General features: G+C 41.4%; 2 protein-coding genes across 20 annotated transcripts in view; one reads left to right on the plus strand and one right to left on the minus strand.

Moving 5' to 3' along the window:
- TASOR2 (transcription activation suppressor family member 2) overlaps window positions 1-10106 on the plus strand; it is a 79827-nt gene extending 69721 nt beyond the window's left edge. For 14 of the 17 annotated variants that reach the window (XM_063709853.1, XM_055353145.2, XM_055353143.2 and 11 more), the window contains 6 exons: window positions 2648-2773; window positions 3555-3708; window positions 4933-5038; window positions 7640-7821; window positions 8888-9002; window positions 9385-10106. In XM_063709853.1, the coding sequence (XP_063565923.1) occupies window positions 2648-2773; window positions 3555-3708; window positions 4933-5038; window positions 7640-7821; window positions 8888-9002; window positions 9385-9388 (687 nt within the window). In that variant the 3' untranslated portion in view covers window positions 9389-10106. Of the gene's footprint in view, window positions 1-2647; window positions 2774-3554; window positions 3709-4932; window positions 5039-7639; window positions 7822-8887; window positions 9007-9384 lie in introns of those variants that run through there. The other 3 variants (XM_055353135.2, XM_055353141.2, XM_055353138.2) reach the window with 1 other exon arrangement.
- Window positions 10107-11595: 1489 nt separating this feature from the next.
- Window positions 11596-22065, minus strand: part of GDI2 (GDP dissociation inhibitor 2) — a 48482-nt gene continuing 38012 nt past the window's right edge. For all 3 annotated transcript variants that reach the window (XM_004049020.5, XM_055353153.2, XM_055353152.2), the window contains 5 exons: window positions 20209-20308; window positions 14585-14756; window positions 12867-13011; window positions 12614-12668; window positions 11596-12525 (listed from right to left, as the gene is read on the minus strand). In XM_004049020.5, coding sequence (XP_004049068.1) covers window positions 12379-12525; window positions 12614-12668; window positions 12867-13011; window positions 14585-14756; window positions 20209-20308 — 619 coding nt within the window. In that variant the 3' untranslated portion in view covers window positions 11596-12378. The remainder of the gene's footprint in view (window positions 12526-12613; window positions 12669-12866; window positions 13012-14584; window positions 14757-20208; window positions 20309-22065) is intronic.

Consider the following 22065-nt stretch of genomic DNA (forward strand, 5'->3'; position numbering starts at 1 on the left):
TTCTAGATATCTTGCTTGTTTCTATAGTGAATGTATTGTTTCATAATATTTTATCACGTGGTGTCACTGTTTACAACAGAAAATAACAAATGTGCAAAGGTAAAACTACTTGTCAACTGAGAAAGTGGACACGGCCGGGCGCGGTGGCTCACGCCTGTAATCCCAGCACTTTGGGAGGCCGAGGTGGGCGGATCACAAGGTCAGGAGATTGAGACCTTCCTGGCTAACACCATGAAACCCCATCTCTACTAAAAATACAAAAAGAAATTAGCTGGGCATGGTGGCGGGCGCCTGTAGTCCCAGCTACTCGGGAGGCTGAGGCAGGATAATGGCGTGAACCCAGGAGGCGGAGCTTGCACTGAGCCGAGATCGTGCCACTGCACTCCACACTGGCGATAGAGCAAGACTCTGTCTCAAAAATAACAAAAAAAAAAAAAAAAAAAAGAAAGTGGACACATTCCAAAGTAAACTTGAGAGTAATGTACTATCAAGAGCAAAATGTTTTTATTTTATATGTAATTTTTTTAATTTCATAGAGGTGGAGTCTCACTATGTTGCCCAGGCTGGTCTTGAACTCCTGGCCTCAAGCAATCCTCACACCTTGGCATCCCAAAGTGCAGGGATTACAGGCATGAGCCACCATGCCTGGCCCAGAATGTTTTTAAAAGCTCAGAAACATATCTTGGATAATCCTTTCGTCCTGGAGAATCTTGAAGCATTAATTAGTTAATGGGATGTTAGGCCCACTAGGGTGCATCTGAAAGACCCTTCCTTACTATTGAAATCTGAGGGTGTGGCCAGGCACAGTGGCTCACGCCTGTAATCCCAGCATTTGGGAGGCCGAGGCAGGCAGATCACGAGGTCAGGAGATAGAGACCATCCTGGCTAACACGGTGAAACCCTGTCTCTACTAAAAATACAAAAAAATTAGCCAGGTGTGGTGGCAGGCACCTGTAGTCCCAGCTACTCAGGAGGCTGAGGCAGGAAAATGGCATGAACCCAGGAGGTGGAGCTTACAGTGAGCCGAGATCGTGCCACTGCACTCCAGCCTGGGCAACAGAGCGAGACTCCGTCTCAAAAAAAAAAAAAAAAAAGAGAGAGAAATCTGAGGGTGTGACGGAATAGGTCAGACCACCACAGGATTTGATGAAAATGTATTCATTCAAATAATTTGTTAGTCAAATAAATGAAGACTAGAGATTTATGCTTAGATATTTCAGTAAGCTCTTCGTTAAATCTCGTAAGAATTTTTTTGAAAATCATACCATATACTTTGAATGAATTGAAATAGTCAGAATTTGAGTTGTTTAAAGATCCAAGGGAGCCGCACAGTGGCTCTCGCCTGTAATCCCAGCACTTTGGGAGGCCAAGGCAGGCGGATCGCTTGAAGTCAGGAGTTTGAGACCAGCCTGGCCAACATGGTGAAACCCCATCTCTACTAAAAATGACAAAAATAAGCCAGGCGTGGTGGCGGGCACCTGTAATCCCAGCTACTAGGGAGGCTCAGGGAGGTGAATCACTTGAACCCAGGAGGCAGGGGTTGCAGTGAGCTGAGATTTCACCACTGCACTCCAGCCTCGGTGACAGAGTAAGACAGTATCTCAAAAAAAAAAAAGATCCAAGGGAAACAGATCAAAGTAACACTTCACTTTTATGAAGGAAATAAGTGATGGTCAGGCAGTCTTCTGGGCATAACAGAAACCCAGAATCCTTCAGCCAGATAGTCAATGTCAAGGCCAGGTGCCGCGGTTCATGCCTGGAATCCTAGTACTTTGGGAGGCTGAGGTAAGAGAACTGCTTGAGACTAGCTTGGGCAACACTGCTTGAGGCCAGCCTGAGCAACACAGACCTCCATTTCTACCAAAAAGAAAAAAAAAGCCGGGCCCAGTGATGTGCACCTGTAGCCCTAGCTACCTGGGAGGCTGAGGTAGGAGGATTGCTTGAGCCCAGGAGGTCAAAGCTGCAGTGAGCTATGTTCGTTTCACTTTACTGCAGCCTGGGTGACAGAGTGAGACCATGTCTCAAAAAAAAAAAAGCAAAGAAATGTCAAAGTCATAGGGAGGGTAGGATTATAGAATTTATTTAATTACACAAACTTACTCTCCCAGTCAGGATGATTAGGGAGCCATTCTGTGTGTTGATTTTACTGGGCTGCACTGCAGTGGCACCGTACAATTGCATGCTGTTTCAACTGCATCACCTGTCTTATTCTGAGACGTAGACCCAAGGGACTGTTGACTCCAAAATCAGTCCCCTTTAATGGTAAAGAAATACATGGGTATTGTTTTTTAAAGCTCTAGAAATGCTTTAACTAGAGGTAGCATTTTTAAAGTATATATCTGGTATTCTCAAGGTAGCTCATGCCTTGAAGCAGATGAAACTATTTTATGTAGATTATTCTGATGTTCTAAAAGAAAATCAGCCTTTGATACTTTGTTTACCTTTGAAATCAACTTCTAAGTCCAGTTGTTAACAATACCTGAGTCATCTATTTTATATATAAAAGGTGCTTATTTAGTAATAAGACAAATTGTCATTTATGGTTGCCTTATTAGACTATACTGTTTTTCATTATTTTAATAAACTATACAGGTAGTTCTGTGGAAGTACCCTTTTTTTTAATAATGGCTATTTGTAAATCTTTCAGAACCTTCTGAGGAAAGGAGGCCATACAGAAATTGAACCTCAGCACTTCTGTCAAGCTTTCCACAGAGAGAATGATACACTGATCATCATCATCAGAAATGAAGATATATCATCACATTTGCATCAGGTCGGTTGGAAATACCTTACAAAGAAACGTATTCCAGGCACATAAGTTGTTCTATAATGATCAGACTCATCCCTCTTTTTGTATGTAGAAGAGAAGCTAACAGACATTACTGTTGGGCCTTTAAGTGGGAAGATGGTGTATTATAGAATACTGCAATATTACCAAGTTATTTGTAGGGCAGATAGTTAAAAAAATCATATTAACTAAGGGAGACTTAGGTGAGAGATTGCTAAATTTTTTCATCTGAGATATAAATCTGCATCACTTGATGTCTAACAATAAGAAATCTTGCCTTAAAAGACCTTTTGGAAATTTTCTGAACCATTATATTTACCAGCTAGTTGAATCAAAGTAATTGCTTGTCTCAAGAAGGCCCAACTACGGACAAAGGCTGGGTGCCTAAACCTGCCGTTATCAGCAGGCAGTCATCGGTGCTGGCACCGAGGGGAGCTGGAGACGAATGACGGTGAAGTGAGGTGACCTCACTTTTCAGTGCCCACAACCTCAGATGTGTACTCTTCCCTCATGATGTATTATTTCCAACTTTTGGGAGTTTGAGACCTTTTTTTAATGAACTAATTTTGATGAGTTTGCAGCCCCTGGTGATGATGAGCTCAGTTAATATGCCTCATGCAGGGCAGAATGACCAGTCAGTAATCCAGGTTGAAATATTTTCAGCTGTTCCTGAACCTTGACTCTCTTGGATAGAAACGCAAGGGAGTGTCTAAGAAAAGGTGCCCAGTGAGCCTGTCTTCACCGGGGTCCTTTTTGTGTCATGCAGATTCCTTCTTTGCTGAAGCTGAAGCATTTCCCCAGTGTCATCTTTGCTGGAGTAGACAGCCCTGGAGATGTTCTTGATCACACCTACCAAGAACTGTTTCGTGCAGGAGGCTTTGTGATATCAGATGACAAGATACTAGAAGCTGTAACATTAGGTTGGTCTTTATTTTCTTTTCCTGTTTCTTTGAAGTCAGATCAACTTCTCACCCAGTGACCTAAATACTGTTTCATGCAAAAGAAATGATCAACTCTAAAGAATATCAGTTGCCCCCTACTGAGGCATAATTTCTGCTGTCTGCTGTGCCCTTTTCATACAGTGATTCTCTTATAGCAGTGCTTTTCACCTCTTTTAACTGATTCTTACCACCACACTTGCTTCTGAGTTCCCTCCCTCTCAGTAGTGCAGCTAAGCTCCTAGTAACACAAATTCAGGATTTTATTATATTTAGTCTCTTCACTTGCCAAGTCAGAGCAGCTCCATATTAAATTTTTTGCTTAAAGTCAACCTTCTCCATTTCTGATGTCATCACCCCTACCATCTTGATGTCACAAAAATCTAAAAAATGGCTACTAAGTCAGCTTATTTAATCACCTACTTGAAAACTCATACCTTACTTCTCTCAGGGCACTTTTATGTATAAAACCTGCCTCGGCTCTGATCACATTGGAAGTGGTACCACTTCTAGATCAAAAGCAGCATGTACCTTAACCAGTGTGACTTCTACACAGAACCTGGGATTTTAAATATGTTGTAGGCACACGTCTGTAATCCCAACACTTTGGGAGGCCAAGGCAGGAGGATCCCTTGAGATCAGGAGTTCAAGACCAGCCTGGGCAACATAGTGAGATCCCATCTCTACAAAAAATAAAAATACTAGCCAGCTGTGGTAGTGTGTGCCTGTAGTCCCAGCTAAGGAGACTAAGGATGGAGGATTACTTGAGCCCAGGAGGTTGAGGCTATAGTGAGCTGAGATCATGCCACCACACTCCAGCCTGGGTGACAGCCGAAACCCTGTCTCAAAAAAAAAAGGATTCTGTATTTAGAAACTTCTGCCTCCCATTTCTCTACTGCAACGGGGCCTCCTGCTTCTCTTGTCACACAATTTGTACACAGAACTCTAGTTGCTGGTGACCACCACTCCACTGTGTTCGTGTCTACAGAGTTACCTCCCACCATAGTGTGAGCAGGTGGGACCAGGCTGAGGGGCTTGTGAGAGCAGGATGCTGCCCAACCACATAAGTGACAGTGATGGTGTGTACTCAACCATGGGTCTTAGTCTGTTTTTTTCTTGTTTTACAAATAATTATCACTGGGCTTGGCATGAGCCAAAAGTACCTTAAACTTGTCATCTTCTCTTGCTACATTTATTGTTTTGTAGTTCAACTGAAGGAAATTATCAAAATCCTGGAAAAACTAAATGGAAATGGAAGATGGAAGTGGTTGCTTCACTACAGGGAAAATAAAAAGCTAAAAGAAGATGAAAGGTAAGGACTTGCTGTGTGTATGGTTCCTCCTGCCCCGCTGGGGAAGCAGAGAAACGCCTCATGTTCCATGGGCTCTAGCGTAGTGCTGCAGTGGAATGGCCTTCATCAGTAAAGAGCGTGAGGGCTGCTGGCTCTGTATTCAATGAAGGAAGCTATCTGCTGTGACCGTAGCCAACAGTATGAGGCATGTACTTATCTAGACTAACAGAGAAGTGAGGGAGTCAGACTTAGCAGTCATGAAATGTCCATATTCTATTTAAGCCCTACTACTACAAACTGTAAAAAATATATGGAACTTGTACCATTAATGCTTTTTTGGATACTTATAAGTTGCCACCACTTTAAGGAGAATGGAAAAATTAAGACCATAATCTATCCTTAATTCAATTGTATCCTAAAAGAAGAGGCTTATAAATACGCAAACTTCACTAAATCTAAAGCTGTAATTTATAAAAGAAAAAAATACATGTTTGATTCCTTGGCTGAAGTGAGCTGGGGCTGAGAGATTCCTCCACATTCTCACAAGCAGGACCAATTGGAAAAGCAGACCTGACAAGCCCTTGTGAAATAAGGATTTCAGGCACTGTTAGGTGCATCCATTATTTCATTCAGACTTCATCCCCAGGAGCTAGATAGCAAATCCTCACTTTTATAATGCAGAACTGAAGCAGAGTATATAACAAACATGACCAAGGTCAAACAAGTAGTAAGTTTTGAAGCTGGGTTTCAATCCCAGAAAGACGAAACGACTGCTAGCTGTATGTGACCTTTGAGGAACAGAATCTCAGAAAGCTTTTCTCTTGAAGTGGAGCTAGCAAAGGAGAGAAGGAGCACAGAGGTTTCCTTGGCAGGAAAGGAGGGTGCAAAGGCTTCAGCAGGTCAAGGGTATGACCATTCACAGTGGACTCCAGTAACCAGCACTTTAGGGGAAAAACGTCAACTTCAATAAGTAGAGAAGCACATTTAAGGTTCTGACGTACCACAGCACACCTATAAAATAAGCATAAATCAATCTAGCACTTCTAGGGCTTTGGGTAGAGAAAGTCATGTCACTTAACGACGGGGATACAGCCTGAGAAACGTCATAAGACGATTTTGTCTATGTGCAGACATAGAGTGTACTTACACAAACTGACATGGTAGAGCCTACTCCTAGATTGCAAACCTGTACATGTGACTGTACTGAATACTGTAGAGAGATTTAATGCAATGGTGGTATCTGTGTGTCTAAACACAAAAAAGGTTCAGTAAATTACAGTATTATAACTTTATGGGACCACCATTGTATATGTGGTCCGTCATTGACTGAAACATCATTATGTGGTACATGACCGTACTCACTGCTGTTGGCGCCGCAGTATGCTCTTCAAATTATACCACCCTGGCATTATGTAACAGGCATTATGTATTATGGAGAACTCATTAGAAAACTTTTCATATCCTTTGACCTTTTGTGGAATTTACCCAAAATTCTAGGTGGTTATCAGTCATTGCGAAACCAACCTCAGTTCCATCTCTAGGAGGGAGATGCAGACTACAGTTAAATATTTTAAAGTTTATACAAAATAATGCCCACCCAAAACTTACACAATAGAAGCATGTAAAAAGTTTCTATTCATAGAAAGAGGGATGGCATAGAAGTTGGTATCATGTAACTATGTTCAGTATGATGTCATAAAAAATTTATACAGGAAAAAGTGAAAGGAAATTAATTCATGATGTTAAGGGTGATTATCACTAGGGTTATGGGAATGGGTGTGATTTGGGTTTTCTCCAACAAGCATGAGAATGTAAGTGATGAAAACTAGAGAGATGGAGTCGAGCAGAGACAGAAATGCTAAAACTTTAAACATACTGAGTTAACACATTTTCCTAGTAGTGATAGAATTTTCAGGGAAGCAAGAAACCAAGAAAATTCTGGCTGCTACCTAATTTTAATGAAGTTGGCGATTATCTGCCCACAAGGTATGAGAAGTATAGATGTGCATTGCTCTACAAATATACAATGCAATAAGGCCCACTCGAAATTCATGAAAGGCTTGCCAAGCCACATGGCTTGATTGGTCGTAGGTAGATGCATGATGTCCCTCTTAGAATGAGGCCCATGTTTAAAATCCACATTTACAAAAGGAGTAGGTACAATTGTGATGTTTTGAGGTAACCAAAGTGTGTCATGAAAAAGAACGTCAAGAAGAAAGGCAGAGGAACTCATGAGTTTGAATGGTTAAACTGAAGGCAAGAAAAAGTCCTAAGAATAAAACTGAAAAGTATTTTAATATGCCTATGGGCCGGGCGCAGTGGCTCACGCCTGTAATCCCAGCACTTTGGGAGGCCGAGGCGGGCGGATCACGAGGTCAGGAGATCGAGACCATCCTGGCTAACACGGTGAAACCCCGTCTCTACTAAAAATACAAAAAATTAGCCGGGCGTGGTAGTGGGCGCCTGTAGTCCCAGCTACTCGGGAGGCTGAGGCAGGAGAATGGCGTGAACCCGGGAGGTGGAGCTTGCAGTGAGCCGAGATTGCGCCACTGCACTCCAGCCTGGGCGACAAGGCAAGACTCCGTCTCAAAAAAAAAAAATATGCCTATGTATCTTTCACAGAGTGGATTCAACTGCACATAAGAAGAACATAATGTTGAAGTCATTTCAGAGTGCAAATATCATTGAATTGCTTCATTATCACCAGTGTGACTCTCGATCATCAACAAAAGCAGAAATTCTGAAATGTTTGCTAAACCTGCAAATTCAGCATATTGATGCCAGGTTTGCCGTCCTCCTAACAGGTAATTCACAGGCGCATTTTACTCAGTTAATGCCAAAATTGGTCAGCTCTAGGAATGTCAAAGTTAGATACCTGATGAAGAGTATCAGGTATCTAAATGGCTTGGCATCCCATGGATACCAGAATCACCCAAATCTGCTGAAGCTGAAGCCCTTATATAAAATGTAGTATTTGCAGGTAACTACACAATCCTCCTATGTATGTTAGTCAGTTCTAGATTACTTATAATACTCAATACAGTATAAGTAGTTATACCGTATTATTTTTTAAGTCAATACTGGGGCTGGGTGCAGTGGCTCACACCTGTAATCCCAGCACTTTGGGAGGCCGAGGCGGGCGGATCACTTGAGGTCAGGGAGTTAGAGACCAGCCTAGCCAACACGGTGAAACCCCATCTCTACTAAAAATACAAAAATTAGCCAGGTGTGGTGGTTCATGCCAGTAGTCCCAGCTACTTGGGAGGCCGAGGCAGGAGAATGGCTTGAACCCCAGAGGCAGAGGTTGCTTTTAAAAAATTTGTGGGGCAGCCAGGGACAGTGGCTCGCGCCTGTAATGCCAGCACTTTGGGAGGCTGAAGCAGGTGGATCACTGAGCCCAGGAATTTGAGGCCAGCCTGGGCAACTTAGCAAGACCTCATCTCTACAAAAGTTGGCAGGTGTGGTGATGTGTGCCTATAGTCCTAGCTACTTAGGGGGTTAAGGCAGAAGGATTGCTCGAGGCTGCAGTGAGCCGTGATCACACCACTGCACTGTAACCTGGGTGGCAGAACAAGACCCTATCTATCTTTAAAAAAAAAAAAAAAAAGAAAAAGTGTTAAGAAAAATTTACGTAAAGAACCATAGTTATCATTTTTCAGGGATTTTTTTTCAGTACTTTCCCCACCACCCCCAATGGAGGCATCTATTTCCAAAGCTTCAAATCTTTTCTTAATTTGGAACCCAACACCTTTTCTCCCCCTACCCCCGACATGAGGAAGTTCCACAGATTTTTTAAAATAAAAAACCAGGTCCTGTTATATAAAAGTACATTAATTATATTAACCAAAAGTTTTGTTTTTTTTTTAACAGACAAGCCTACTATCCCCAGAGAAGTCTTTGAAAATAGTGGAATCCTTGTTACAGATGTAAATAACTTTATAGAAAACATAGAAAAAATAGCAGCTCCATTTAGGAGTAGCTATTGGTAAGAACACTTTTTATGTAACTTTCCCATGTGAGTTGGAGTTGTTGATGGCAAATACTGACATTTGTGTCTAAGGGAAACAGTTGGGAAACTGTTGTTTACATACTTCATGCTATAAATTTAAAGTGTTTGTTTAGGGGTGGAATTGCTATTTGGCATAAATAGGAATTCCTAAATTATCACTAAATGAAGTAACCATCTACTAAAATTACCTATTTTATCTAATGTGCATTTTCACTTGCTGTTAACTTGGATTGTCAGTACAGAACATAATGTAACCTTAGAATGCATAGGCGTTTTCCCCATTAGAGCATCCCGCTTATAAAATATTTCTTGTTCGTATTATTTTAAGAAGTTCTTTATCAATTTTGTGTTTCTTCAGGTGACTCAACTACAGCCTGCCTGGATATGGATGATCCCAATAAAAAATTAGTATTTTCCCTTCGGAAAACTTGTGAACATGTGAATACACATGTGAACACACATGTGAACAGTCTTATATTTGAAAAATCCATGTTCTACAACTTGGAAAGTTTTCATTTTTTATATTTTGCTGAAATATGTCAGTGGCATTGTAGTTGTCTGTTAGCTTTGGGTTGCAGTGCTAGATATTGTTTTAAATTATTTTCATTTTAAACAAGATGCCTTCTAAGCTATTGAGCTTATTAAAAATAATTTTACATGTTTACTTAGTTGGAGCAAAAATAAGTCTATTTTAACAAATAGCTTTGTTTTTGCATGCTAATGTCAGAAAGGCATACGATGCACATTATGCTCTGTTTTAAAGGTTTTACCACCCTTGTAAAAACTATAATCTTAAATGGTTTTATTTGCTGTTACACAAACAACACTACATAAAACATTTTTTCCTAAATGGTACAAATTTATAAACTATCATTTTTCACTTACGGTATTTGTAAATACTACACTACAAAAATCAGCTTTCTGAGAAAGAAATAATCATTTATTTATGATATTGAAAATTTCTACAGTAAACACTCAAAACCAAGCAAAAAACATTTGTAAGATACACGGTATCTATTTGGAGCAACGGTTTTTGTAACTAATGTGTTTCATTTTTTAAATAAAGACAACTAAAAATCATCTCTGCAATGATTTTTATAGCAGAAATTGACTTATCTGGAGTGTTCTAGCAATTTTTAGGTCATTTAGCAGAACAGTAAGCTTCCAGAGGAAACCTACACTTCTATCCTTTGGGACTGGCCTGTTCTGTTTCTGGGTTCTTTCTGCAGTCAAGTATACCGAGTAACAGGTTAAAGAATGGCAGTTTCACCTGGCCTTTACAGGGACACTTCTTTCAGAAGTCATTAAGTCGGCTTTTACTATTCCTAAACAAAAGAGCTTTATTTTCTCATGAGTAGGTTTTAGAGTTTTAATTGTTGACAATTTTTCAGTTACTAATAGAACCCCAATCATTTCATTTTATTTTTCCAAGGACCAGAGTCTATTAAGGGAACCATTAACTATTCGTAAGTACAGTGAATTACTTTCAAATTACTAAGGAAAAGGAAAGTGAGCAGTTATAAGCTGCCAAACACCTATCTGCCTGAAATATGCACCTTTCAGGTTGGACCTAATAACATTCACCTCCCCTTGCTGAAAAGCCTTCCAACACCCATGAGGCCATCTCAGTTTCCATGCTACCTTTTCTGTAACTCTACTAATAACCAAACCATATCATGTGTTCACCAAACTGAGTTATCCCAGTAACTACCATTATCATCTTTGTCTCCACTGGCCTGGCACAGAAGGTATTCAGTAAATAACGTTGAATGAAGAATATGAAGATGCGTGGTTTTTCTTTTTTCACTTATTACTAACCCAGCTTGGGCCTTTGCATGGGAAGAGAAAAAGGCTTGCTGGGACTTCAGATAATTTTATCATACAGGTAAAGCAGTGGTTCTAAACATCTGGAGACATTTTTGGTTGTCATTCCAAGATGGTGCTGTTGCCATCTAGTGTGTGGAGGCCAGGGATGCTGCTACAATCAACCCTACAATGCACAGGCAGGCCCCTTCAACAGAGAATGATCCAGCCCAAAACATCAACTGAAGTCGAGAAGCTCCATCATTTTGGCAATATGAATAACAATCTAAATCACCACCCTAGTTCCTTTAACACGTCATCTACCTTAGTCTGTCTCCATACTCTGAAGAGTCAGTGTTTATCTGTGGTAAACAACAGCATCTGCCGTGAGGCTCATCACTGTCAGGGGAAAGGGCCTTATATGTAAACACTATCATTTCAACTACACGAAAACTATTTACTAAGGCACCTATTCTACCTGACAGTTCACTTACTCCCTTATAATTGCTGCTACAAGCAAAATCATTAAACACTATTTTTTCTGCACAAAGATGATAGGTCTAGTAATGGTACTGTGTCAAGAGTAAAACTCGAGGTCTACTCACAGGGAAGCCAGACGACAGGACCTGCTGTGATCCTTCCAGATCAGAAGACATCCACACTTTCCGCTGCTGAGCATTCTGACTGGCACTGACTCCAGTGCTACTAAAGGAAGCACGGCAGCTGTGACCCTTGCAATCAGGACACACAGACCAACACCGGGCAGTAGTTTCCAGAATTTGGCTTTATTTTGCAGTACAGAAATCATTTGGAGCCATTTTGAGACAGAAGTAGAGGCTCTGTCAAGTCAATACTGCATTGCAGCTTGGTCCACTGAAGAAGCCACGCCTGAGATACAAAAGATGCACTACACTTGACCCGCTTTATGTTCGCTTCCTCTCCCCTTCTCTCTCATCAACTTTATTAGGTTAAAACACCACATACAGGCTTTCTCCAAATGACTCCCTATGTCTGGGGTTTGGTTGGAATTTTATGCCCACATAAACCAAACTTGTGGCTATGCTATTTGGGCCCTGCCATAACGTGACATAATACAAAATATAAAGTCATAGGGAAAACTTCCGGATGCTGTCCCAAACCGTGGAATATGCAATTTAGAATCTCCTGAACCTCAAGAGGACAGATGGCACACAACCTGTACGGATCCAGCTCTTGAACAGCAGCAGCACATAGCTACACTGATTAAAAGATAAAAAAAACGGTCTCAAGTTGTCTGTGTCGGTATCCCAATGTTTGTTTAACTTCACTAGAAAAAAAAAAAAAGCCAGTTTGGTTAAATTGAACAGAATGTGGTAACTGCCAATGCTGAATAGCCACTCCATGAAAACAAGTTAATAATTAGAGAGATGAAGGGGAGTATTTACTGGCACAGCGCTCTTCATTCTCTCCATTTTCATTACAAAAGCAGGCCTTACAATATTGATTTCATTATATGCATTACTTGCCAAATTTTAAATGTGTCCTAATTAGATAATAACATGTACTGCTGTTAGTCTTCCCCATAGATGTCATTCTTCTTGCGCTTCATCTCCTCAAAGTCAAACTCTGATCCTGTCATCCTCTTATAGATGTTTTTAATGTCATCACACGTTGTCTCAAAATGAGTGGTGGCATCATATGTGCGGGAAATAAAGATCTGAAAACAAAAATTACGAAGACTTAAGACCATGGAGGGATGTCTTCCAGTGAAACCTGCCCATATCCTTTCACACTTCCATACTCACCTGGCTTTCTGTTCCCAAGTCTTTCGGTACCAGGAGGTCACTGATGCTAACAAATCTGGAGGGAGAGAGAATTCAGTCAGGTGAGCTGGTCCCACACCTGACCATGGCTCTGCCTGAGGTCAACTGAGAGGTACCGATGAATCCCACAGAGCAGCCAACAGCTACCTGCCTTGCCCTCACATTCGTCCCACCATGGAACCACAATCCAAGGCCTCAGTTTGCATCTCGGCAGATATAAAAGAACACAACTCACTTCTGTTCAATTGGTTCCAAGAGCTCCAAAGCTGGTCTGATTTCCTTCTCAGGCTCCTTGGTTTCCACAGTTGTACTAACTATGGCAATGTACTTCCCTTGTGCTGCTACATTGTGCGCAAAGGAGATCATGCAGACGTAGATATCTAGAAACAAATGAAACCAGCTCACTGCCTCAAGTGTCTCCATCTGGGACCCAACATACTCACGTATCACCCATATGTCATGAGGTGTGAGTTAAAATTACTCTCAATAGGCAAGACCTTCTACACTTAAGTTCTAAATGGTGACAGAGTTGGATGTAAAGTACACAGATATTTAACAATAGGAATTTCTTTTAACCTACTAGAGATTAAGAATTGAAGTGGTAGCGAACTGCTGAACTTTGGAATGAGATCTCTTAACAGCTCTGTCATACCTAACTAAAAAACCTGCCAAACCATATTAACTATTCTGGGAGATTCTTCCATTCTGGACCTTGCATTTAGAAAGGTTCTGAATGGCTAAGAAAGGATGTACTTAGTACTGACGTCCTCATTTACTTATTAAAGTAATGTAAAACTGCAGGATCCACATAAACCACTTTTGAGTTGGCATAACGATAGAATTCTCGATTAGACTTGGTCTGTATACCACTCATCCAGTTAACTGTGTCATTTCCAGGATAGAAAATCATTTGGATAGGAGAGCATTTAAAGGCCAAAAAAAAAAAAAACTCTGGGACCTCCTTTATTCTTTTCAGACTTGCAAGGACCCAGGACCTGCCTGGGAACCTTGTGGAAGATTAAGTCCAGTCCCTTTGTTCTACAGATCGTCTTTTGTGATTGGTTTTTTTGTGTGTTTTAACAGTCTGGCTCTGTCACCCAGGTTGGAGGCAGGGATGCAATCACAGCTTACAGTAACCTCAAACTCCTGAGCTCAAGTGATCTTCTCCCACCGCAGCCCCCCAAGTAGCTAGGACTACAGGTGTGTGCCACCACGCCTAGCCATTTTTGTTTGTTTGTTTGTTTTGTAGAGACGAGCTCTCACTATGTTACCCAGGCTGGTCTTGAACCCCTGGCCTCAAGCAAGCCTCCTGCCTTGGCCTCCCATGATTTCATTTCTTATATGGGGAAAAAAAAATCATTATACAGATAGCTCTTACCTGTCCCATAAAGCCTGATTACCCTTTTTAAGCTGAATTTTAGATAAATAAAAAGATTTGGGGCTTCTAGTTGAAAGGAAAATGGGAACATCGAAGGGTTACAAACAACCGGCTAAGACAAATAAGTTAGGACTTGCAATTTTAAAGCCATGTCCTGATCACAGAAATGAAAGGTGGACACTGCTAGAATCAAATGTAGGTACTAGGATTACAAATAAGGACACAGAAGCAGCTATGTCATTAGCTCAAGAATATACTCGGGTCAGTTAACTATTAAGCATAAACCTCCACAGGAACCTACTGTTAGTTAGAGCTGGGAGACGCAGGGTTCACCAAGCCCAGTCTGTTCATTCTACAGGTGATGGACACAAGTCCAAGGCTGGCTCCGAGTCGAATCTGTCCGCGTCGACACAATGCTGCCGGAGCAGGAGGAGGTACAAAGATTTTTTTTCCCCCATATGTAAACCAAGGTCTGTTCACTAATACAGCATACAAAATTAGGAATTTGGGATAAAACACAAAGCAAATTATATCTTACAAAATTCTACCAACATCTGCTGGTCTTCAAACCTCACCTGATTTTCGATTGACTTGGTTCTGTGGAATAATGATCTGGCAGGAGTTGGCATCATTGGTGTTCTTGATGGGGTGGCTGAGGATGCAAATAACTCTGATCACCTGGCCCACTTTTTCTACCCGATCTTTTACGTAGCTGGGGTCACAGATGAGCTGCTTACAGTGAGCAATCTATAACAAAGCATTTAAGAAGACACTGAAGCGGACAAGCATATAGGGAAACACATCCCATGTTCATAGTTTGGAAGACTTAGTATTGTTAAGATATCAAAAACCATCCTAAAGTTCATATTGGTTCCCAAGGGATTGAATTCTGGAACAACCAAAACAATCTTAAAAGAAGAACAGCAAAGCTGGAGGACTCACTCACTAAAAAGCTACAGTGATCAATTCAGTGTGGTACTGGCATACTGACAAACGTATGGACCAATGAAACGAGAAGAGAGCCAGAAATAAACCCTCGCATCCACAGTACAGTGATTTTTGACAAAGTTGCAAAGACCATTCAATGAGGGGAGAAAAAGTCATTTCAACAAACCGTCCTGGGAAAACTATCCACATGCAAAAGAATGAAGTTGGACCCTACCTGACACCATCCACAAAAACTAAAAATGGAACAAAGACCTAAATGTAGTATCTAAAACTATAAAACTCTTAGGAGAAAACAGTGCAAAAGCTTCATGACATTGGAGTTGGCCATAATTCCTTGTATCTAAAACCAAAGACACAGGCAACAAAGGAAAGAATTCATGAAAACAGGATTTCATGAAAATTTTAAAAATCTTGTGCATAGCCAGGCATGGTGGCATGTGCCTGTAACCCCAGCTACTTGGGAGGCTGAGGCAGGAGAATTGCTTGAGCCCAAGACTTTGAGTCCAGCTTGGGCAACACACAGCAAGACACTGTCTCTTTTAAAAAAACAATAAAAAAATTTTTGCATCAGAAGACACTAATCAAGAGTTGAGGCAACTCACAGAATGAGAGAAAATATCTGCAAATAAGGGATTAATATCCACAATATATCAAGAACTCCTAAAACAACAACAACAAAAAACCCTGATTCAAAAATGATCAAAGGGCTGGGCGCGGTGGCTCACGTCTGTAATCCCAGCACTGTGGGAGGCCGAGACAGGCGGATCACCAGAGGTCAGGAGTTGGAGACCAGCCTGACCAACATGGAGAAACCCCGTCTCTACTAAAAATACAAAATTAGCTGGGCACGGTGGCGCATGCCTGTAGTCCCAGCTACTCGGGAGGCTGAGGCAGGAGAATCCCTTGAATCTGGGAGATGGAGGTTATGGTAAGCCGAGATCACGCCATTGCACTCCAGCCTGGGCAATAAGCAAAACTCCGTCTCAAAAGAAAAAAAAAAAAATCGAAGGACTTGAATAGACATTTTTCCAAAGAAGATATGTAAGTGGCCAATAAGCACATGCAAAGATGTTCAACATCACTAATCATAACTTCAGTGAGCTACTACCTCACAACCATTAAGATTGCTACTATCAAAACAAAATTAAGTGTCAAGGATATGGAAAAACTGGAACTTCTTGTGCACTACTGACAGGAATGTAAAATGGTCCAGCCACTATGGAAAATGGTATGGCAGTTTCTCAAACATTAAAAACAGAATTACTGTATGATCTAGCAATTCCACTTCTGGGTACACACCCAAAAGAACTAAATGCATGGTCTTGATGAGACATTTGTACACCCATTTTCAGAGTAGCATTATTCACAATACATTCACAAAAACATGGAAGCAATCCAGGTATCGATGAATGGATAAGCAAACTATGGTCTATCTGTCCATACACTGGAATATTATTCAGCCTTAAAAAGGAAATTCTGACACATGCTACAACACAGATGAACCATGGAGACATCATGCTAAGTGAAATAAACTAGTCACAAAAAGGCAAATACTATATTATTCCGTTTATATAAAATATAGTAGTTAAAATCATAGAGAAAGAAAGTAGAATGGTGCTTGCCAGTGGCTAGAAGCAGAGAACGAGGAGTTATTACTTAATTGGTAGTTTCCTTTAGAAGAGGAAAAGTGAGCGCAGGCACAGTGGCTCACACCTATAAAATCCCAGCACTTTGGGAGGCCAAGGTAGGTGGATCATTTGAGGTTAGGAGTTCAAGACCAGCCTGGCCAACATGGGGAAACCCCGTCTCTACTAAAAATACAAAAACTAGCCGGGCGTGGTGGTATGCATCTATAATCCCAGCTACTTGGAGAGGCTGAGGCAGGAGAATCACTTGAATACGGGAGGCAGAGATTGCAGTGAGCCAAGATCATGCCACTGCACTCCAGCTTGGGCGACAGAGTAAGACTCCATCTCAAAAAAACAGAAGAGGAAAAGTGTTATGGAGATGAATGGTGGCTGTGGTGGTTGTATAACGATGTGAATATATTTAATACCACTGAACTGTACACTTAACAATGGTTGAGATGGTAAATTCTGGCTGGGCGCAGTGGCTGACGCCTGTAATCCCAGCACTTTGGGAGGCCGAGGCAGGCGGATCACCTGAGGTCAGGAGTTTGAGACCAGCCTGGCCAACCTGGTGAAACCCCATCTCTACTAAAAATACAAAAATTAGCTGGGTGTGGTGGCGGGCACCTGTAATCCCAGCTACTCGGGAGGCTGAGGCAGGAGAATTGCTTGAACCTGGGAGGCAGAGGTTGCAGTGAGCCAAGATCACGCCACTGCACTCCAGCCTGGGCAACAAAGTGAAACTGTCTCAAAAAAAAAAAAAAAAGGATGGTAAATTTTATGGGTACTTTATCACAAAAAAAAAATTGGAGAGAAAAAGACTAATATTCAGTGTCTATAATGTTTTAAACAGTATATTAATGTAATTTTCCCTTGAATATAATCTGTTATCTTCATAATCTAATGAATATAAAAGTCAAGGTAATTATTGAACTGTCGGTAACTACTGAAACTAGCTTTGCCAATTATCCCTACTATTTTCTCCTTGAACAGATATATGAACCATAAATCCTATTCAAATACTAGGAAAACTGTGTTGCACAGTATTCAGAAGTATAAGTTTTAGAATTGGGCAGCTCAGGGTTTAAATCCTGGCTCTACCTAACCTCAAAGGATTGTTGTTAGGACTAAAATTCAGCCATGTCCAGCCCCTTGAATGCAAGGACATTTTTGCTTATTTGTGGTGGCAGACATCACGAAATTATGCACAGACCCTTTTTCCAGCTATCATTACTGTTAGCATATTTTATGTGTGACCCAAGACAATTCTTCCTCTTCCAGTGTGGCGCAGGGAAGCCAAAAGGTTGGACATTAGTGAACTAAATGAAATGGTGTAAAAAAGTCTGTCATTATAGGTGGGTGTCCTGACAAAAAATAAATGCTCAGTAAATGTACTCTACATAGACTAAAATCCTTATCATCTTAAGGCTATGCTTCCTAAGAAAAACTTGAATTGCAAGATAAATGTATTATAGCCTCCTTCCCTTTCATATCAAAGCCCTGAAGTTTCAGAAACACAAAGAATGAAACAAAAGAAAAATACAGAATAAAAATAACTTTCAGAAGACAGATTAAAACATTTATCCCTGGCCGAGCACGGTGGCTCACACCTGTAATCCCGGCACTTTGGGAGGCCGAGGCAGGCAGATCACGAGGTCAAGAAACCGAGACCAGCCTGGCCAACATAGTGAAACCCCATCTCTACTAAAAATACAAAAATTAGCTGGGCATGGTGGCACGTGCCTGTACTCCCAGCTACTTGGGAGAGGCTGAGGCAGGAGAATCGCTTGAACCCGGGAGGCAGAAGTTGCAGTAACCAAGATGGCGCCACTGCACTCCAGCCTGGCGACTGAGAAGAAAAAAAAAACAAAAAAACACCATTTATCTCTATCTCCTAAACAACTATTATGCTGAAAGTACAAGCAGCGTTACTGTCCCTGATGAAGATCTTCCAGTGGAACACGATGTGGAGATGGAAGACAGTGATACTGATGACCCCAACCCCACAAAGGTGGCTGAGTGAAGTTTGTTGGACCTGGATGGTAAACAGTGCTATTTGTGCTGATATACCTGAGAATTAAGTTAGCATTAACAAAACCTAGTAATGTACATGTCAAACAAAATATGACTTCTTTTGTGCTTTGTAACTTCATTTAAAGCAGATAAGCCAATCACACTACGACAGTCAAGATGAAACGGGGTTATAAAGAAGTTGCCTAAAATATATGTTCAAAAGACCCAATTAAGTAACAGTCTAGAAGGCCAGGCACAGTGGCTCATGCCTGTAATCCCAACACTTTGGGAGGCTGAGGCGGGTGGATCACTTGGGGCCGGGAGTTCGAGACCAGCCTGGCCAACATGGTGAAACCCCCTCTCTACTAAAAATACATAAATTAGCCAGGCATGGTGGCATGCATCTGTAATTCCAGCTACTCGGGAGGCTGAGGTAGGAGAATCACTTGAACCTGGAAGGTGGAGGTTGAAGTGAGCTGAGATCACGCCACTGCACTCCAGCCTCGGCGACAGAGCAAAACGATTTGATGTCTCAAATAAATAAATAATTAAATAACATTTTAGTAGATAAAACATACAAATCTAACATCACCCAGCACAGGAATTTACATCCTCAAGTGTATAACGACTGAGGGCTGTGGGTGCGGAACACCTTGATTCCAATTCTACCTCAGCCATTCATTAAATTGTGTGCCCTTGTAGATGTTTCTTCATTTAAGCCTCCAGGTATAACCTGGACATAATACCCGCCTCTTAGGATCCTTGTAAGGAATAAATGAGTTTGAAAATGTGCTTCACAAATTATTATCAGGCTTTTTTTGCCCCAAGTCAGTCCTGTATTTTCTCTCCCTTACTCATTGTCCCCTTACACCAGCTACCAAACTCTGATCTCAAACTTTCATTTCCAGTGAGACCTAAATAACTGAAGATGCCCCCATCCCACCACCCAGGAGGTTGCTACATTCCTACACAGCTTAATGTTAAAAAGACAAAGCTTAGATTTTTAGAATTCCAGTGAGACAGTAAAGCAGTGCACTTTGAAGTGCATCCTCTACTGCAACAACTGTTGCAGATAGTAACAGTGTCAAATGGCAGAAGAATTAATTCATATGGTGATAAAGGGAAACGATCTTTTTTTCCTTGTGATTTTTTTTTCAGTAGCATCCACATCACCTAAGAGGTTTCAAGAAAATGCAGAGCCTTCTCAGACCTACTGATTAGAACATGCACTAGAACCAGATTAATGATGCTTTATATATAATTCAAATTTGAGAAATGCTGCTCAAAACCCCACCCGTGTAGGTGGCCTGCAAGTACAGTTCAATTTCAATGAAAATTTGGGACACAGGCACAACCCAAACTCTATACATACAGAATACTTACTATTTAGAGCTCACCCATAATGCATATTTCAATATTAAAATAACTGACAACAAAAAGATGCTTTTAAAACAAAGCACAATCACTGTAATTAGTCCTTAGTCACAATAAATACTAACTTCCCATACAGAAATCATATGCATCAGTGTCCACACCAAAATCAGTATTTAGAATACACAACTTTCTTCACAAGAACATAGTAATTTTTTTTCATTTTAAAAGCTACTTACTTCTCCTTCAGATTTTACACCAATTACTTTTCCATTCTGCACAATGATTTCTTCAATGGGTTTATTCAGCATATAGGTACCTCCATAAATAGCACTTAGCCTGGAAAATTTTTAAAATCCCAATTAATAATATATAGTCGTTTCAACTCCTAAAGTCCTCTTTCTTAGATCTTAATGAGTTATAGACAATATACATTTGTTCAATTTCCTTCTAGAAAGATGTCAGCTTAGAAGTGATTAAAGCATGAAAACAGAGTCAAAAACACAAACTGATAATCAATTATAAATACGAAGTCAAAAAAAAATCACTAACCAGGCACTTGTCTTTCGAGCTGCCCACTTGGCCCTCCTCCAAGTGTACTTTCTTTCCTTCCTTTCATTCCTGCCCTAAAGCTTTTCAATAAACGTCCACTCCTGCTCTAAAACTTGCCTCAGTCTCTCCTTCTACTTTATGCCCCTTGGTCATTCTTTCTTCTGAGGAGAAAAGAATTGAGGTTGCTGCAGACCCGTACGGATTCATCTCAGCACGGTAACATATTTTGGTGCCTGTGACTCGGCTACCTTCCACCAGTAACACATTTGGTGCTGTGTGACTGTCAGGATACATTCCCTAGAAGTAAGAGACCTCTACATCTCATTTTCTTTGGCTGGAGGCGTTCAACCCCCATACGCGGTTTTCTTCTCCCCTTTCCACTCTCCCGCTTGCTAACCAATCACCGGAACAGTTCCTCTCGGCCGCAGCGGCTCTGCATCCATAGCTTATCCCTCCGCTCACCCTGACGGATGGCTCTTCGGGGTCCACACTGAGCAGACCTGAGACACTAATGGCCCTCCTGGACAGGAGACTCGCGAGTGTGGTGAGGCTAAAGCCTAAAGCCATGCGATGTCTGGGTTTTACTCTGCTTCTTCAACTAAAATCGGCTCTTTCCCAAAACCCCACACTGTCTATTCTCCTGTTTTTCCTTGTGTGTGTGTTCTAAAATGGCCTTGTGCAGTCGCGGGACTATCCACATCAGAGGCAAATCTGCCATTTCTCTGGATTCACACCCAGGGGAAGGGGAAGGGGAAGGGCAAGGGCAAGGCCAAGGGAAGGGCTGACCAGTAATAGCTATATTAGTCTAATCCTCTGGCATATAAATAAAACTATGGACTTAAAACACTATCAGAAGGAACTGAAGGCAGTGGTTCATGCCTAATGCCACCACTTTGGGAAGCCGAGGCCAGCAGATGGCTTGAACGCAGGAGTTTAAGACCAGCCTTGGCAACATGCTGAAACCCTGTTTCTACAACAAATACAAAAACTAACCAGGCACGGTGGCACTCATCTGTAGTCCCAGCTACCCGGAATGCTGAAGTGGCAGCATCACTTGAGCCTGAGAGGTCGAGGCTGCAGTAAGTCGTGATCACACCACTGCACTCCAGCCCGGGTAACAAAGCAAAATGCTGTCTCAAAAAAAGATAGTAATGAAGCGGGGAAAAAAGGCAGCACTGGAGAATGACTTAAAGCAGCAAAAACCAGAGACTGAAGAAACTCTTGAAAGGAACCAAGTGGGTGAGAGCTTTATGTAGTTTATATGGTTTTCCCCTCAGGCAGCAACTTCCCTAGTCCTTGCAACATGGTACAGCTACAACAGAAGCACAATGCCTGCAGTCCTATTGATTTGAGATGTGACAGAATTTGGGGCGGCCAGAGGAGATGAAAATTGTAGGGGAAAATTTCACAAAAGAGGGAGCCTCAAAAGAAGGAGCCAACAAATCTATGATAAAATCTCTTCAAATCCTTAACTACCTCCAGAAGTGCTCACACAGGAGGGAGAAGCCAAGGAATACACCAGAAATAAACAGCTGAAAGGCTCA

Source organism: Gorilla gorilla, chromosome 8 (genome assembly GCF_029281585.2).
Source record: "Gorilla gorilla gorilla isolate KB3781 chromosome 8, NHGRI_mGorGor1-v2.1_pri, whole genome shotgun sequence".
In the NCBI taxonomy this organism is placed as follows: domain Eukaryota; kingdom Metazoa; phylum Chordata; class Mammalia; order Primates; family Hominidae; genus Gorilla; species Gorilla gorilla.